Source organism: Microcaecilia unicolor, chromosome 10 (assembly GCF_901765095.1).
Source record: "Microcaecilia unicolor chromosome 10, aMicUni1.1, whole genome shotgun sequence".
In the NCBI taxonomy this organism is placed as follows: domain Eukaryota; kingdom Metazoa; phylum Chordata; class Amphibia; order Gymnophiona; family Siphonopidae; genus Microcaecilia; species Microcaecilia unicolor.
The window spans coordinates 196,924,664-196,944,522 of NC_044040.1; the positions used below are offsets into that span (position 1 = coordinate 196,924,664).

General features: G+C 46.2%; 1 protein-coding gene across 1 annotated transcript in view; it reads right to left on the reverse strand.

Moving 5' to 3' along the window:
• SLC2A2 (solute carrier family 2 member 2) overlaps positions 1 to 19,859 on the reverse strand; it is a 75,545-nt gene that overhangs the window by 39,656 nt on the left and 16,030 nt on the right. The window contains exons 4-6 of the mRNA XM_030216915.1: positions 19,010 to 19,134; positions 15,337 to 15,452; positions 3,148 to 3,310 (exon numbers count right to left, since the gene is read on the reverse strand). Of these exons, the coding sequence (XP_030072775.1) occupies positions 3,148 to 3,310; positions 15,337 to 15,452; positions 19,010 to 19,134 (404 nt within the window). The remainder of the gene's footprint in view (positions 1 to 3,147; positions 3,311 to 15,336; positions 15,453 to 19,009; positions 19,135 to 19,859) is intronic.

Genomic DNA, 19,859 nt, shown 5'->3' on the forward strand with positions numbered 1-19,859 from the left:
TACTGGATTTCTTTTTTAACAACATGCCAATGCTTTTTTCTTTTATACCGTTTCCTTTCTTCCAGAGTATACATGTTCAGGTCATCAAGTCTCTCCTCATACGTCTTGTAACGCAAATCCCTTACCATTCTCGAAGCTTTTCTTTGCACCGCTTCAATTCTTTTTACATCCTTCGCAAGGTACAGCCTCCAAAACTGAACACAATACTCTAGGTGGGGCCTCACCAATGACTTATACAGGGGCATGAACGCCCCCTTTCTTCTGCTGGTCACACCTCTCTCTATACAGCCTAACAACCTTCTAGCTACGGCCACCGACTTGTCACACTGTTTCGTCGCCTTCAGATCCTCAGCTACTATCACCCCAAGATCCCTCTCCCCGTCCGTACCTATCAGATTCTCCCCGCCTAACACATACGTCTCCCGAGGATTTCTATTCCCTAAGTGCATCACTTTGCATTTCTTCGCATTGAATTTTAATTGCCAAACCTTAGACCATTCTTCTAGCTTCCTCAGATCCTTTTTCATGTTTTCCACTCCCTCCCGGCTGTCCACTCTGTTACAGATCTTGGTGTCATTATTGCTCAATGTTGCAATTTGTACTGTGGACTTTGTGGAGTCTTTCATGATTAGGTAGTTCTAGCCAAAGTCTGCTCTGATTTACTAGGGCACAAAATAATCATTAATATCGTGTCAGGTTATTTTAGAAGACTTGCACGGTATTCACACACGTGAATAGCAGTTTTTCTATGTGCAAATGCGTCTAAATATGTAAATCGAAATTTTCAAAAAGCTTCTATTCACATTGGGGTCATTATTCAAAGTGACTTAGCCAGGAGAGGCTCCTGGCTGTTTAAATCTCTTGTGTGGGGCTCTCTGAAGACATGGAGTGGCAACTGGATAGTGCCACTGAACATTCCGTCTAACCACCTATGCCAAAACAGACTAGTTTGCTGGGGGTGGGGTGGGGGGGTCCAGGGGTGGAATTAGGTTAGAGCAGAAACTTAGCAGGTTAGCGGTGATTTTCAGTCCTTTAACTGGCTAAGTAACAGCATAAAGTTTGGAAAGCAAAACGGTTGTCCTAATTTTATGTGGCAAATTAACTGGGCAGAGATCTGAATATTGTCCGATGCCTGGTTAACTTCCAGGTCGGCGGTCATACCTGGATATTCAATGCCAGAGCTGTGCATGCCCCTGACATTGAATATTCGAGGTTAAGTCAGCCCATGGCTCGAAGCAGCTTATAAGCTGCTCACCACCGCAGGCTGAATACTACCTCACTGTAGATCCACAGCATGCAAAGTTTTGAGGGGGCTGTTTGAGAGGGCATACTTTGAGTCAGTGGCTTAGCCACAGGGGCCTTGGGGACCTCACCCCCACCCCCCATTTGGGTTCAGGGTTCTTCAAGGTCTGTTGGTTTGGCTGGCAGGGGTCATCACGCCTCGCCTCACCAGCAGAAGCGTTCCTTTGGCAATATTTGCTGCCACGCTGCCTGCTCTGCTTTCCCCCTCCCCCATGCGCATGGTATTTTTTAATGAAGTTAAGCATGCATGAGCTTCACGTATGCTCTGTTTCACTAAAAACGAGCATGCGCGCCGGGGCGGGAAAACAGGGCAGGCAACGTGGCAGTGAATATCGCTGCAGGAAAGCTTCTGCTGGTAGGGCTTGGGGACCCCCACTAGCCCAGGTATGTGGGGTTACAGCGGGGGTCAAGGGCGGTGAGGAGACGAGGCAAAATATGCCCCCCCATACACACACATTTTGTCTGGCTATACCTCTACTTTCAGCAGGACCAAAAGGTGTGCATGTATTTTGATTTTACACCCTGAAAAAAATCTAGATATTGGTATTTATTATACCTGCCTTAAGGCAGGCATGCCAGCTACTGTTTAAAGCCACCTCAAAAATACAAAAATTATGAGCTTTTTGCTTGGCTCATTAATTTTCTCTTCCTGGATTTGTAGAATTTGGCACTTATGCAAGTGCAAGTTCCAGAATTTACATGTTCAAAACAGTGGCTGCCAGAAGGCAACTTTTGGGTGGGCCACGGAGTGGAATGAGTGGACATGAAGCATTTCCTTTCTGTCCCCTGCTTACTCTGCCCATTCCCCACCCTTGCCTTCCCTCCTGCTCCCCCACCCCACTAAAGTTAAAAAATTAATACTTTGGTTGGCAGGGGCAGGGCAAGAAGAGCAGGGAGCCCACCCAGAAGCAGTGCGCACCGCTGGTGAAGTTGGCAGGGATCCCCAAACTCTGCCAGCTGTAGATAATCCTCAGCCCAAACTAATAGGCCATCAGAATACCATGGCAGTCAGTGCCTGTACTCTCAGCCATCACTGCCAGAACTCTGCACATGCTCCGATCTTGCACATGAATTGAGCATTCGTGAGAACTGAGCACAGCTGACCAGTAGCGTTCCTTGGTTGGCTGCCACCCGGGGCGGATCACCGCTGTGCAACCCCCCCCCCCCCCCCCCCCCGGTGCAGCTTCATCCGTCCCCCACCCTCCTGGCGCATCACCATCCCCCCCAGTGCATCACCTCCAAGCCCCCCCCCCCCCACAGGTGCATTCTTCTTACCTGCTTGGGTGCAGCTGCAGTGGCGTACCGAGGGCTGGGCGGTAGGGGCGGTCCACCCCAGGTGCATGCTACAGGAGGGGTGCAGGGATCTGTCGGCTCCTCTGGTTCCCTCCTCCCTCTGCTGTTACTTCCTGTTCCCGGGCAGAGGGAGCAGGGAACCAGCACCCCTCCTGCAGCGTGCACCTGGGGTGGACCGCCCCCACCGGCCAGCCCTCGGTACGCCACTGCAGCTGACCCATGTAAAATCAGCCTTTCACTCTCTTAGGGCCCTGTTTACTAAGCCACGCTATTAGCGCGCTAGCGTTTTTAGCGCGCACTAACACTAGAGACACCCATAGGAATATATGGATGTCTCTAGCGTTTAGCGTGTGCTAAAAATGCTAGCACACCTTAGTAAACAGGTTCCTTATTTTCCACTGAACACCATCTGGCCTGCTGATTAACAAAGGGCTGAGTCTCAGTTTCAAAGGACCACTGTTAAAAGCTTGGAATAAGCAAAAAGGTAATGCAGTTCATGTGAGCATTTTACATTTCTAAATAAACAGAAAGGTTCATGAACGGAAGTCTTACTTTTTCTAGCTTTATCTTCCTGTCCAAGGTTAATGTAAAGGTATCTTGGGCTTTCTGGACAGAAGAACAGCAGAATGATTTGCAGGATAGCAGGAACACCAGAGAGGGCAAGCAACAGGGGCCAGAACTGCTCACTTCCCAGTAGGAAGCTAAGGCCAATAATCTGAAATGACAAGTACAGAGTTACAGATGCCTCTATGGGCAGAAGTGGCATTTCAATATCGTTGACTCAGAACATATCTCTTTTGAAAAGTTAGGTTACTTACCTGTAACTTGGGTTCTCCATGGACAGCAGATAAGCCAGCTAAACATGGCTAATGTCATCCAATGGTGCCAATACAGATTTAAGTACATAAGTACATAAGTAGTGCCATACTGGGAAAGACCAAAGGTCCATCTAGCCCAGCATCCTGTCACCGACAGTGGCCAATCCAGGTCAAGGGCACCTGGCACGCTCCCCAAACGTAAAAGCATTCCAGACAAGTTATACCTAAAAATGCGGAATTTTTCCAAGTCCATTTAATAGCGGTCTATGGACTTGTCCTTTAGGAATCTATCTAACCCCTTTTTAAACTCCGTCAAGCTAACCGCCCTTACCACGTTCTCCGGCAACGAATTCCAGAGTCTAATTACACGTTGGGTGAAGAAACATTTTCTCCGATTCGTTTTAAATTTACCACACTGTAGCTTCAACTCATGCCCTCTAGTCCTAGTATTTTTGGATAGCGTGAACAGTCGCTTCACATCCACCCGATCCATTCCACTCATTATTTTATACACTTCTATCATATCTCCCCTCAGCCGTCTCTTCTCCAAGCTAAAAAGCCCTAGCCTTCTCAGCCTCTCTTCATAGGAAAGTCGTCCCATCCCCACTATCATTTTCGTCGCCCTTCGCTGTACCTTTTCCAATTCTACTATATCTTTTTTGAGATACGGAGACCAGTACTGAACACAATACTCCAGGTGCGGTCGCACCATGGAGCGATACAACGGCATTATAACATCCGCACACCTGGACTCCATACCCTTCCTAATAACACCCAACATTCTATTCGCTTTCCTAGCCGCAGCAGTACACTGAGCAGAAGGTTTCAGCGTATCATCGACGACGACACCCAGATCCCTTTCTTGATCCGTAACTCCTAACGCGGAACCTTGCAAGACGTAGCTATAATTCGGGTTCCTCTTACCCACATGCATCACTTTGCACTTGTCAACATTGAACTTCATCTGCCACTTGCACGCCCAATCTCCCAGTCTCGCAAGGTCCTCCTGTAATCGTTCACATTCCTCCTGCGACTTGACGACCCTGAATAATTTTGTGTCATCGGCGAATTTAATTACCTCACTAGTTATTCCCATCTCTAGGTCATTTATAAATACATTAAAAAGCAACGGACCCAGCACAGACCCCTGCGGGACCCCACTAACTACCCTCCTCCACTGAGAATACTGGCCACGCAATCCTACTCTCTGCTTCCTATCTTTCAACCAGTTCTTAATCCATAATAATACCCTACCTCCGATTCCATGACTCTGCAATTTCTTCAGGAGTCTTTCGTGCGGCACTTTGATCTCCTAGAGCTCAGAGTTCATGCCCACTAGCAAAGTATATACGCCATCATATCCTGTCATGTACTCTTACGCCTGTCAGTGTTTTATAAAGGGTCATTTACATGCTGATATGGCCACTTCAGCCATGTACATTTACACCAGCTCATGTGCACCAGTTGAAAATAATGAGGTTAATATTCAACAGGGTTTAACCGGGCAGGAGAGGGTCCTGCCTGGTTAAATCCTGCTTAACTAGCTGTCCACTGATTTTCAGTGACACTTAACTGGATAGTACCAATGGATATCTCTGCTAACTGACCATTCCCTAACTGGCTACAAGGTCCTTTTACTAAGCCGCATAAGCGTCTACGTGCACCCAATGCACGCCAACATAAGTACATAAGTAATGCCACACTGGGAAAAGACTAAGGGTCCATCGAGCCCAGCATCCTATCCACGACAGCGACCAATCCAGGCCAAGGGTACCTGGCAAGCTTCCCAAACGTACAAACATTCTATACATGTTATTCCTGGAATTGTGGATTTTTCCCAAGTCCATTTGGTAGTGGTTTATGGACTTGTCCTTTAGGAAACCGTCTAACCCCTTTTTAAACTCTGCCAAGCTAACCGCCTTCACCATGTTCTCCGGCAACGAATTCCAGAGTTTAATTATGCATTGCGTAAAGAAACATTTTCTCCGTTTTGTTTTAAATTTACTACACTGTAGTTTCATCGCATGCCCCCTAGTCCTAGTAGGGGGCATGCGATGTAGGGGGCATGTAATGGAGTTACCACCCGGCTACCACATGGATCTTACGGTAATTTCATTTTTGGTGCGCGTCCGATACGCACGTCTGAAAAATAATTTTTATTTTCAGACACGCGCCAAGTGGCATTTGATGCGTATAGGTCATTAGCACCTGGTTACCATGTGAGACTTTACCGGTAGGTTGATGGCTAGCGGTAAGGTCTCAGACCCAAAATGGACGCGCTGCAATTTTGATTTTGATGCAGGTTCATTTGGGGCAAAAATTTGAAAAAGGCCTTTTTTACAGGCATGTTGAAAAATGGATCGGAGCAAACAAAGGGTGGAAGAAAACCAAGTCCAAGTGACCAGCCAAAACATAGGAGTAAGAGCTCCAAACAAAGTTTTATTGGGACCCTACACGGTCCGTGTTTCGGCGTAAAAAGCCTTCCTCAGGGGTCGGTAAAAAAATCCTCTGCTGAATGTCAAACCAAATTTGAGTGCGAGGATGCTAAAAAGTACTGGGTCTGCGAACAGGGACTCAGCCAAACCAAATGGATCGGCGCATAGCCAAAACCCATGCCTACACTACCGCAAGCCATTTTTCAGCGCACCTTAGTAACATTAACACTCCAGGATACACCCTCCCTATTTCAGACAGCTTGAAAATTCTCAGAGTAACAAATCGACCGTAACCTCCAACTAGAGTCCCAAGCTAAACTCACCATAAAGAAAATGTTTCTCTCAATGTGGAAACTAAAACGTGTGAAACCATTCTTCCCAAGGAAAATATTTCACAACCTTGTACAATCAATGGTGCTAAGCCACGCAGACTATTGTAACGGAATCTATGCGGGATGCAAAGAACAAATCATAAAGAAACTTCAAACCGCCCAAAACACAGCAGCACGGCTTATACTGTATATGGAAAAACACGTTTTGACAGCGCCAAACCACTACGAGAAAAACTGCACTGGCTTCCAATTAAGGAATGTATCGCATTCAAAATCTGTACGACAGTTCAGAAAATCATCTACGGCGAGGTACCGGGATGCATGACAGACCTCATCAACCTACCACCCAGAAACACCATAAAATCAGCACGATCATACCTAAACCTCCATTACCCAAGCAGCAAAGGACTCAAATACAAATCCACCTATGCTTCCAGCTTTTCCTACCTGAGCGCACAATTGTGGAACGCACTACCAAAAGTAGTAAAAACCACACTCGACCACTTTCCGGAAAGCACTAAAAACAGAACTGTTCAGAAGGGCTTACCCCACCGACCCAACATAAAAAAACCTGGACATCTGCGACACAACTTAACCAAAGATCGTAACGGACATATCTTAACTCTTCCTTTCCCTCTCTAAGTTCTCCCCAATTGTCTTTACCATACATGTATCTCACTCTACCATAATATCACCTTGATATTAATCGCAACTTGCATTTGTTCATACCGAAATTGGTTAACGCCGATTACGGTACCATGTAAGCCACATTGAGCCTGCAAAAAGGTGGGAAAATGTGGGATACAAATGCAACAAATAAAAAAAAAGGACCCCTAAGTTAGGGGCAGTCCAGGGGTGAAGCTTGGGCAGAACCAGCACTAAGGACAAGATTCAGTAAATGACACTCAAAAAATGGCACTGAAAAAAATCCACAGGGGGCGCTAGACTAAAAGGGCACTCTGAGTTGGGTCCCATTTATAGAATAGCACTTAGAGCCGGTTTCCTCGTCAATCTTTGGGTGCGAGGATTTACTCTAACTGAAACCTGATGTAAATACTGGCGCAAAATTTAGGTGCGGATCCCTGGTATTCAGTAATACTGCACACATCCTTAGGGAATGCCCCTGGCCACACCCCCTTTTGAGTTGCGTGCAACAAGGTTTGCACATAGATCTGCAGACTGCAGTGGGGGTGAATATTACCCCCAATAGTTATGAAACTGCATTGTAGAATCACCACTTGTCAGAATGACTCTGGGCAAGTCACTTAACCCTCCATTGCCGCAGGTACAAATAAGTACCTGTATATAATATGTAAGCCGCATTGAACCTGCCATGAGTGGGAAAGCGCGGGGTACAAATGTAACAAAAAAAACCCCCACTGAAGGTTGCAAGCGAATTGTATTACAGCATAGCAGTCCCTGAGGAAGTTACAGCAATGAAACTTAGCCCCATGTGGGTTAAGATAGCGATTGTATTTTGAGCGGTCTTCTAAGATAACCGCGTTTGAGCTCTGCAATTTAAGTGCAAGTTAGATCTCCATTTCTGTTTTGATTTGCTATACTTATAAAAAATGTAAAAAAATAAAAATAAAAAAATAATAGCCTCTGTTTTTATTTGCTGCATAAAAAAGCTCAAAAAATAATGCACGCATTAATAGACATGTGGGACTGATCAACAGTCAAACATTATCGGTTGCACACGCGGTTCAATATTCTGATGGTTTCATTTATCACCAATTATTAGTTTAGGGCACCTTTTACAAAGGCACATTAGCATTTTTAATACGTGCTAAAAATAAGCGTTGCTGTCCCCTACCTTTGCTGGCGGGGGACCCCAACCCCCGCCAGCCGAGGTCCTCTTCTTCCAGCGCAAGGCTTTGTTCTGCTTCTGTGAGTCTGATGTCCTGCACGTTGTACGTGCAGGATGTCAGACTCACAGAACCAGAATGAAGCCCTGCGCCAGAAGAAGAGGACCTCGGCTGGTGGGGGTTGGGGTCCCCCGCCAGCAAAGGTAGGCGATGGCGGGGGCAGGTTGATGGCGGGAGGGGGGTCAAGAGGGTCTTCGGAAGGGGAGGGTCAAAGTTGTTGGTGGTGGCGGCAGGGGGGGTTGGTGGCGCTAAAATGTGCCCACTCACCTTGGGCTCTGGACCCCCCTCCTGCCGAAGTCTGGCTATGCCCCTGGTGTGTGCTAAACACTAGAAATGCCATTAATTCCTATGGGCATCTCTAGCATTTAGCGTGCACTAAAAACGCTAATGTGCCTTTGTAAAAGACCCCCTAAGAGTTTATAATGTGTTTTGAAGTTATTCGCTATTCTCAAACTTTGGGACTTATTATTACATTGATTTGTTACCCACCATAATTTAAATATTCTCTTTTGCATAGTTAATAGTAAGGGAATGTGTCCTAATTCTGTTCTGTGTCCGCCAGACCCCGATTCGCTTGGCTCGGGGCGGGAGTAGTTGGGGTCTGGTGGTCCCATGGACCTCCAGCCCTTGTGTTTGACAGGTCTTTTAACAGCCCAGACCTGTCAAACAAGTGCGGGAGGATGCTTAAATTTGCATGCAATTATCTCTGATCATGGGTCTGGTAAGGTCTGGTTCCAGAGCTATTTTTAGAGTGCTGTTTGGAACAGCGCAGGGCTTTTGATCATCTGCCCGTTAGTGAGAATGTTCCTGTGGACATGGAGTATCCAATTGCAGAACTGAAGGATCAGAGTTTCGACTGGAGCTTTGTCCCATTCTGTGTAGTGCTGAGTTTAATGATAAACCTCAGAACTCATTCCCATGTAAGAGGATTGGATGAAAGATGCTAATAGTTTTAACAGTAGTTGAACTCAGGGAGGGGGGGGGGGGGGATGGGAGTGAATTTGTTTAGAGGTTTCCTTTAGGTACTTAAGCTGCTCTAGGCTTTAATTCAATAGGAATGGAATTGTATTTCAAAATCTGTGTTGCCATTCTTTACTCAGTATCTGTATTTGACTAACCTTATCAGACCTGTAGGATTCAAAGTAAAATATTTTCTCCAAGGACAAGCAGGATTAGTCAATCATACATAGGGGCCCGTGGGTAGCATATGCCAAATCGTTACTACCACCAGGGTAGCGCACACACCTGGTGGTAGTTCCGAGTTTGCCTCACGGCAAATCCAAAGGTAGAAAATATTTTTATATTTTCTACAGCAGGGGTGTTCCCAGCAGTAATCGGCAGCGCGGCCACGTTGGTGCATGCTGCATGGTTACCTCATGGTTAACGCGTGAGCCCTTACCACTAGGTCAATGGTTGGCGGTAAGGGCTCAGGAAGTAAATAGGCATGTGCTAGTTTTAATTTTTGCGCATTTGCCCATTTCCCAGCCCATTAAAAAAATGGCCTTTTTCCCAGCCGCGGTAAAAAGTGGCCCAGCGCACTCCAAAAAGACGCACCCACACTACCGCAAGCCACTTTTTACCGCGGCTTTGTAAAAGGACCCCCATGGTGATGTTATCTAACAGCATCACTGGATGAACGCACTGCCAAAAGCTGTGAAAACAATCTCCGACCATGTAAACTTCAAGCAATCACTAAGAACCAACCTGTTCAAAAAGGCGTACCTTACCGACCCAACATAAAGGCCTGAACTCTGCAACACAGCAAAACCAAAGGTCGTATTGGACACTATATAACCTTCCCTATCCTCGACCCTAATGTGCCTGAAACATACCTACCTATTCGATCACATCACCCTGTATTTGTTCCTCTACCGGACTTGGCGAACGCCTGTACGGTACTATGTAAGCCACATTAAGCCCGCAAATAGGTGGGAAAATGTGGGATACAAATGTAACAAATAAATAAAACAAAGCCACCAGTGCGTGGCTGACTTATCCTACTGTGCATGGAGAAACCTTTTACAGCAGCATTTTTCAACAGCTGGATCACGGCTAGTCCGCAGGTGTGGTGAAGGAGTTGAGGGTCATTATTAGTGCTGGAGCGGAGTGTGACTTTTAAAAGATTCCTTTTCTCTAGTGGTCAGTGGCAGTGAGCAGCAGTTCATACATCCTACTCGCGCCAACCTCAGGGCTTTCTCTCTGATGTAACTTCCTGCTTTCCGCATAGGCAGGAAGCATCAGAGAGAAGGGCTCCATGGTTGGTGCGAGCAGGATTTGTGAATTACTGCTCACTGCCGCCGACCGTTAGAGACAAGAAAACGTTCATAAGGTACACGAGAGGGGGGGGGGGGGTCAAGAGAGACAAGGGGAAATGTCTAGTCATCAACTGGAGAGCGGACAGGAGGGAGAGATGCTGGACCATGTGTGGGGTTGTGCCTTGACAATTTTAGTGCGTGTAAGTGTACTGTGAGATGAAAAAAAGTTGAAAATCTCTGTTTTACAGGTAAGCAAACTCATTTTCTCCAGGATAAGTCAGCCACACACTGGTGATATCATCTAGTGACACCATTGGTTGATGTATCATGTTGTCCATGAAGAACTCCCATTGCAGCTAAATAGCCTGACTTTATTTGTTTGTGGATCTTAGTCTCCTTGTGATTAGTAGCTTGGATGCTTTGTTACAACAAACAAACCCCAAATTAAACTTATGTGAAAGAACATCTGATTCAATCAAATGTGTTGGATTAGTACATGATGCTTTACTTTCCAAAGGAAGTCTTAACAAACCTTCCTATTTTGCTCCTTAAAAAATATGAAGAAAATTCATTTTCATTCTGTGTTCAAATGACAACGAGTCTCCTTCCCTAATACCCATGCCTCCAAAATGATAATAAAAGGCTTCTCCCGGGCTTGCCTTCACCTCTTGGGTCATACTGCATTACCCTGCTCCACTTTGCCTCACCTTATATTCACATCCCTGGGATAGAGTGGAGGAGTGGCCTAGTGGTTAGGGTGGTGGACTTTGGTCCTGAGGAACTGAGTTTGATTCCCACTTCAGGCACACTCAGCTCCTTGTGACTCTGGGCAAGTCACTTAACCCTCCTCCATTGCGCCATGTAAGCCGCATTGAGCCTGCCATGAGTGGGAAAGCGCAGGGTACAAATGTAACAAAAATAAAATAGATACTATTGGAGATTCTACATGGAATGTCGCTACTATTGGAGATTCTACGTGGAATGTTGCTATTACACTAGCAACATTCCATGTAGAAGGCTGCGCAGGCTTCTGTTTCTGTTAGTCTGATGTCCTGCACGTCCAGACTCACAGAAGCAGAAGCCTGCGCGGCCACATTGGTGATCTGCAAGGGCCGACTTCTACATGGAATGTTGCTAGTGGAATAGCAACATTCCATGTAGAATCTCAAATAGTAGCAACAGTGGAGGAGTGGCCTAGTGGTTAGGGTGGTGGACTTTGGTCCTGAGGAACTGAGTTCGATTCCCACTTCAGGCACAGGCAGCTCCTTGTGACTCTGGGCAAGTCACTTAACCCTCCTCCATTGCGCCATGTAAGCTGCATTGAGCCTGCCATGAGTGGGAGAGTGCAGGGTACAAATGTAACAAAAAGTTAAAATCCTCACCACCCCAAGCCATTTTTGTCCTGTCAGTGCTGTATTTGAAAATATCATTGGCTGGTTTGAGGCCAGTGCATTTTAGACTGGGTTTTGGCCAAAATGGCACTGGCATTCTTCATGTTTGTCTGAGGTCAGTAATGACTGAAAATCATTACCATGGAAAAGCTATGTGAAATAAGGTGGCAATCTGAATATAGGTCTTAGTGGACAGATGTTTATGTCACTATATATCATCTGATAGCTGGAACAAACTGGCAGCTTGTACTAGTAATGTCACCATGGTAGCTACTACTACTACTACTTAACATTTCTAGATCGCTACTAGGGTTACGCAGCGCTGTACAAATTAACAAAAAGGACAGTCCCTGCTCAATGGAGCTTACAATCTAAAGATCGAAATGTCAAGTTGGGGCAGTCTAGATTTCCTGAATAGAGGTATAGTGGTTAGGTGCCGAAGGCGACATTGAAGAAGTGGGCTTTGAGCAAGGATTTGAAGATGGCCAGGGAGGGGGCCTGGCCTATGGGCTCAGGGAGTTTGTTCCAGGCGTGGGGTGAGGCGAGGCAGAAAGGGCGGAGCCTGGAGTTGGCGGAGGTGGAGAAGGGTACTGAAAGGAGTGATTTGTCTTGAGGGCGGAGGTTACGGGTAGGAACGTAAGGGGAGATTACGTAAGGGGAGATATGGTAGCTAAGGATAGAATGCGAGTATCATGAACTAAACCACCCACCCTGCCTTAGATGGCATCCTTCCAGAAAAGGACTGACACCCTCTATCAACAAGGCTACCTCGTCACACACTTCTTGTTTTGAGGATAAGTCTAGGACTCTAGATCTTCAATGCTACCAATCTGGTGCCATTCAAAAGCAGTAACTTCACTGTTTAAGGATCACGATGGGAGGGTCTGGCAGTGTTCAAATAGAATATGTGACAACACAAGTAATTCATTAAACTTTGCAATGTATCTAACTAGACAAACTTCCCTCCTCCCCTGTCCCCGATATTCAGCCCATGGCAGTCAGTGTTTTTTTTAAACATGGTTAATGCAGGGTTTTTACGTCTGGATATTTAGTTCCGGTCCATATCCGGATAGTGGTGTGAAATATCCAATATAAATTGGCCACTGGCAGTTATCTGACTATTAGGACAAGGGGGCATATTGAAGCTGCAGTGTGGTAAATTTAAAACGAATCGGAGGACATTTTTCTTCACTCAACGCGTAGTTAAACTCTGGAATTCGCTGCCGGAAAAGGTGGTTAAGATGGTTAACTTAGCGGACTTCAAAAAAGGGGTTGGACGGCCAGTGGCGTTCCTAGGGGGGCTGACACCCGGGGCGGATCGCCGATGCGCCCCGCCCCCCGGGGGCAGCGCCCCCCCAGTGCAGCGTGACCCCCCATGGTGAAAGAACCCCCGGGTGCATGCCGCTGGGGGGGTGCCGCGCGCCGGTCAGCTTCGTTCGTTTCCATGCTCCCTCTGCCCCGGAACAATTCCTGTTCTGGGGCAGAGGGAGCATGGAAACGAAGAAAGCTGACCAGCGCACGGCACCCCCCCAGCGGCGTGCACCCGGGGCGGACCACCCCCACTGCCCCCCCCTCTTGGTACGCCACTGTGGACGGCTTCCTGGAGGAAAAAGCCATAGAATGTTATTGAATGGACGAGGGAATAATACAGCATTTCTAGGATGGGCAGGACAAATTGCTTGTTCTTTTGGCCGCTGTCGGTGACAGGTTGCTGGGCTCGATGGACCCTTGGTCTGTCCCAGCATGGCGATGCTTATGTGCTTATGGTGATACTGAGGACTGTACTACCTGGATAAAGTTAAGACAGCCTTTATCCAGGTAATTATCTGGGTAGTGGATTGAATATCAGCGCAATCCCCCAGATTCTGTGTAACACGACATAAGTTGCATGCACAAATCCGTTCGTATTCTGGATTTGTGTGTGCAAATTAATTTTCTAACAAGCCAGTCAGGACTGATAACTGCTAATTAGCAAGCAATTATTGACACTGGCATTAATTAGAATTTACGCCCACAACTGTCTAAACATATTCTGTAACGTGATGAGTGTAAATTCTAAGGCGCACAGCTGAAAAGGGGGTGTGGCCATGGGTATGGAATAGGCAGGTCATGGGCATTTCTAAAATCTATGTGCTTTGTTATAGAATACCTTGTCCGCGCCTAACTTAGGCACCAGCATTAACACCGTTTTAGTTGGCGTAACTGCCCGTGACTACATTTAGTCATGTTGGCAGGCACTTGGTGTATTCTATAAACCACGCTAAAATTTAGGAGTGCTTTATAGAATACTCCTAGGCGTAGATTTTTTGGCGCCAATTTTTTCAGCGTGATATATAGTATCTAACCCTATCTGGGTAACACCTGGTTCTATCTTAGTTCTATCCCAGCAGCATTATCCAGATAATCCCATTGAAAGTCCATGTCTGGCTCCAGTGAGCAGCACTTCTCCAGGCAGGAACTGCTCCTATCGGGATAAATACCACTGAATATCAACCCCAAGATTTACTAGGGATGTACTTTCATTTCATCTTAAAAATAAAATAAAATAAAAGCAGGAAAAGTTAAATTTAGTTTCTTTTATATTCATTTTCAAAAAAAGCAGCTATCACCAGTGGCTTTCCTAGGTTGGCTGCCACCCGGGGTGGATTGTCGCTGCGCACCTTCCCCCCCTCCCCCCCCCAGTGTGCAGCACTACCCCAGTGCAGCAGCACACCCCCCCAGGTGCATCACCTTCCCCCCCCCCCCCGTGCATTGCCCTTACCTCCTGGGGGTGCTGGGAGCAGTCACGCAGCTGTCAGCTCCGCCGGTTCCCTGTCCTGGAACAGGAAGTAACATCAGAGGGAGCAGGGAACCGGTTGAGCCAACAGCCATGTGGCTGCTCCCTGCATCCCCTTGCAGAGTGCACCTGGGGCGGACCCACCCCCACCATCCCACCTGCGGTACGCCACTGGCTATCACCCCTGGCCTGCCCCAGCCCACCCCTCCCCTCCTGTTGACTTAAAACTGGTGCACCAAAATTGAACAACTGAAGCCCTCAGGCCTTCCCCTATCATTCAACTTCCTGGACACATCTTACCCCCATCTGTGGGATCTGCAGTTGTCCAAATGTGGCAGAAGCAATGCCCAGTCATTGCTGGTCCACCAGAATCTTATTTTGAAATTGGGATCTGGAGGAGCAGCAGTGACTTGGGATCATTTTTGCCTTATTTGGACTTTTGCAGACCCATGCATAAAGTGGGGAGATAGGAGGAAAGCCCAGGGAACTTCAGATTTTAAATTTGGGTTCACCTGGGTTATATTCAGATGAGGGAGAGGGGGAGCGCAGCCTCTTCATTTTGTTTTGTATTTCTTTACAATTTATTTTGCTGTTTTTATGTTAAATAAATGAAACAACATGATATAATTGACAAGTAAAACAAACAAAAAAAAGAAACAAATTAAAAAAAAAAAAAAACAGAAAAAATTGCACCCCCTAACTTTTATCAAATTGGATAACATTCATTTGACTACAGTTAATAATATGCATTCTTTTTTAAGTCAAGGAAAATACTTGAACCATGACAAGCTTTACTGGGCCATGGTTTCGCTCTGTGCTAAAACATTGAAAGCCGCAGCAACCGGATGGCTGCATTTCCGTTTTACCTGGCTGATAAGAATGCCTATGACTATAGCAAGCTGATGAAGCGTTCCCAAAGCCCCTCTGAGTGCCGTTGGAGATATCTCGCCAACATACATGGGAACGAGTCCTGATGAAAGTCCTGCGCAAGAAATAAATCAGAGAAATATGGAAAATGTGGCGAAAGATGTAGAAATGCCACCACTGAAAATACACATACAACTTTAAACAGTTACCTGTCAGCGTGTAAAGGTATTACTTGCATGTTTAGAAGTAGTTTTGTAATAGATTGTCTAGGTGGAGATTTCCAAGTAAGTGCCTAATTTAAGTACATTTTATAAAGATACAGAGATGCCATAAGTACAGAAGTAATGCCACACTGGGAAAAGACCAAGGGTCCATCGAGCCCAGCATCCTGTCCACGACAGCAGCCAATCCAGGCCAAGGGCACCTGGCGAGCTTCCCAAACGTACAAACATTCTATACATGTTATTCCTGGAATTGTGGATTTTTCCCCAAGTCCATTTAGTAGTGGTTTATGGACTTGTCCTTTAGGAAACCGTCTAACCCCTTTTTAAACTCTGCCAAGCTAACCGCCTTCACCACGTTCTCCAGCAACGAATTCCAGAGTTTAATTACGTGTTGGGTGAAGAAAAATTTTCTCCAATTTGTTTTAAAATTTACTACACTGTAGTTTCATCGCATGCCCCCTAGTCCTAGTATTTTTGGAAAGCGTGAACAGACGCTTCACATCCACCTGTTTCACTCCACTCATTATTTTATATACCTCTATCATGTCTCCCCTCAGCCGTCTCTTCTCCAAGCTGAAAAGCACTAGCCTCCTTAGTCTTTCTTCATAGGGAAGTCGTCCCATCCCCGCTATCATTTTAGTCGCCCTTCGTTGCACCTTTTCCAATACTACTATAACTTTCTTGAGATGCGGCGACCAGAATTGAACACAATACTCAAAATGCGGTCGCACCCTGGAGCGATACAACGGTATTTTAACATCCTCACACTTGTTTTCCATACCTTTCCTAATAATACTCAACATTCTAGTCGCTTTCCTAGCCGCAGCAGCACACTGCCTCCACGCCTGTATAAAGCATCAGCAGAAATCCTGAAGAAATTGCAGATACAATGAACCTAAGTACATTTTCACATGCTCAAGAGCTGGTATAAATGCATATGTGCATTTTGTTCACCATTTTGGATCATCTTGGCACTTCATTCCTTACACGTCTGAGGTTTGCACATATGCATTTTGTAAACATCTGTATAATGGTATATATGTGTGAAACAATCTTTACAAAATTACCCTATTACCCCCAAATTCTATATAGCGCATCTTGATTTTCGTACAGAAATCGAAGCATATTCTATAACAATGCCCATAACCTAATTGGTTACCTAGCTAATCAGCGCTGTTAATTGGATGTTAACAAGCAATTAACAGCACTAATTGGCATTAATTAAGATTTACATGCACAGCTCGCAAAGCAAATTCTGTAACGTGGTGCACCTAAGTTCTAAGTCGCATAGTTGAAAAGAGGGAATGACCAGGGGTGGGGTGTTGGCGTTTCTACAATCTATATGCATTATTATAGAATACACCCACTCTGTGCCTAATTTTTGGCGTCAGGATTTACACCATGTAAAACATGGCCTAAGTGAACATAACAAAATTTGGTCATGTGGAGAAGCGCTCAGCATATTCTATATACCACATGAAAATTTAAGCCAGTTCTATAAAATTTAGGCATACTTTAGAGAATACACCTAGGAGTATTTTTTTACTGTACAGATTTTTCATACATAGTAACATAGTAGATGACGGCAGAAAAAGACCTGCACGGTCCATCCAGTCTGCCCAACAAGATAAACTCATATGTGCTACTTTTTCTGTATACCTTACCTTGATTTGTACCTGTCCCCTTCAGGGCACAGACCGTGCAAGTCTGCCCAGCACTATCCCCGCCTCCCAACCACCAGCCCCGCCTCCCACCACCGGTTCTGGCACAGACCGTATAAGTCTGCCCAGCATTTTTCAGGTGCCATAGATACAATCCAGTCCTTAGTGGCTGAATTTTGCAAAAGAGCATGGAAGGTTTTTTTTTAACCCTCACTATGCCGAAAGCCATGCCCATTTTAAAAATATATAACTTTGGTTGTTTTGCAAATAAAACTGCCAAAGTTATATATACAACTGCTACAAATGTCACCATTATAAACGTTAAAAAAGCTCAAACATTTCAGAACCTTAAGAGACAGAAAAACCTGTGTACATGGATTATGTTAAAATAATTTATGTTGTGTAGATGGAAATGAGGGGAATAAGCTTAAGTTAATCCAACAGCACTGAGAAACATTTGTAGATAGTTCAGTAGATAGTTAAAAGAAAATCCTTTTCACCCTGAGCTGAATTTCGTATGTGAGACGATATTACTGCTTACATTTTTGCAAGCTCCCAACATTTTAAATCCAAATTAACTGGTTAACCACTCTACTGACCCACAGAAGAACCCCATGAAGGCTTCACATGGGTACATGCCACGGATGGAAGGAAGAGAATCAAATATATAAACGGCGAATGACCGTACTCACTCGCAAATGCGCAGTAGACTTCCCTCTCTGTCCCGCCCCCGCATCAATACGTAATGACGGGGGGGGCGGGACAGAGAGGGAAACTGCGCGAAGGGGAGGGAACCGCCGAGGTCGCCACCGCTCCCCCCCCGGAATCGCCGCCACCACCACCCCTCCACCTGGCCCGTCTCTTCGCTATTCAACTTACATCTTCGGAGCAGGCAGATCAGCAGAGCTGCCGTTGGCCTTCCTTCCCTGCCTGTGTCCCGCCCTCGCCGACGTTACGTCACACGAGGGCGGGACACAGGCAGAGAAGGAAGGCCGACGGGAGCTCAGCTGATCTGCCTGCTCCGGAGATGTAAGTTGAATAGCGAAGAGATGGGCCGGCGGCGGCGACTCAGGAGGGGGAGGGGCCAGCGGCGACATCGGGGGGAGGGGGCAGTGCCGACCCAATAGCCCGTTTTAACGGGCTCAACGGCTAGTGAAATCATAAAAAGTGTACATTTTTAAAATTGTCCATCCTATCCTCTCAGTGGCCTCTGCCAGAAAGAGGCATAGTAAAAAGGAACTCCTTTATTCCATCCTAAACTGATCGATTTTTCAGTATTTTTTATATTTAAAAAATGGGGGGGGGGGGGTTCCCCTTTTTCTGGGTCTTTTTTTCCCCCATTTTTAGATGCATTTATCAAAGCAAAGTGCAAGTTGTTGACCATCGGTTTGCCTGAAAATTGGTATGGTGGTTATCCACTGAAAGTTGTGTGGGCCCCTATTTTGATTCATTTTGGTCCATTTTCCAGACCACCTGAACTCCAAACATGCCCCTAGGCATAATTCTTTTCAACTTGTTCGTCTAAACTCCACCATTTTGCCCTGCTATTAATTTTTCTTATTAAATGCATTTATTGTATCTCTAAGGGTTATGATGCTATCAACTTTTTTTGTGCAAAAAAAAAAAGAATGCCATTAGTAGAAAGTTGAACGCGATCAGATGAAAGCAAAACATTTTTCGATATGTACACGTTATAACAAGAAGTTACAGAATCCTTATATAGTGTTAGTGCTGGAAAAAAAATCATGTTTTTTACCTTTAAACATTCAAATATATTTGTTACATACCACAGTAAAATCCGAGAATTAATCTACCAGCAATAACAAGGGCATGGGAGGCTCCAAATTTGGCCAACCCCATCAGAAGAGCACTTATAATCGAGAGAGAATTCACTACCATCATGCCTTTAATTCTGAAATGAAGAACAACAACATCAAGGATTAGATAAAATCTAATACAAAAGAAAAAAGGAGCTTTGCCTTGTTTCTAGGGCCCTCATGATCAAAAGCAAACCCCAGCGCTAGAGGCTGTTAACGCCATACTAGCGCCGGAGTTGGCTGCCGACCCATGATCAGAGCCCTCGAGCGACAGAAACAACGCACTCGAGGGCTCTTAGCGCAAGTAGCATGCTAAACAGGGCTCTCAGCGCAATTAGCTTGCAAATGCATGCTAATCAGCGCTTAACGCATTCATCCCCAATGATCAGCGTCCAGCGTGCCAAAGATTGGGTCGCTGGCCGCGGCAAAATCAACGCCAGCTCCGACCTGGCGTTAGACTTTGCGGATCATTGGGGAGGAATGGTGAGCCCTGTCCAGCATGCAGTTGCATGCTGGCAGGCCCCCGTTCCCCCCCAAAGCAAACGCAAACAGGGGGCTGGAGGTCTGGTGGACCTCCGGTCCCCCTGACGATCCCAACCCCCCCCCCCATGTTCAGGGAGGGCTGGAGATCCGGTGGGTCTCCAGCCCCCCAAACCCCCAGAAATGGTGAATTGGCTGCCTCCAGCCAAAGGCTCTCCCATCCTCCCACCCAGTGATGGGGGGGGGGGGGGGACTGGAGGTCCAGTGGGTCACCAGCCCCCCCAAACCCCCTGAAATCCTTGAGTGGCCACCTCCGGCCAAAGGTTCTCCCCACCCTCCC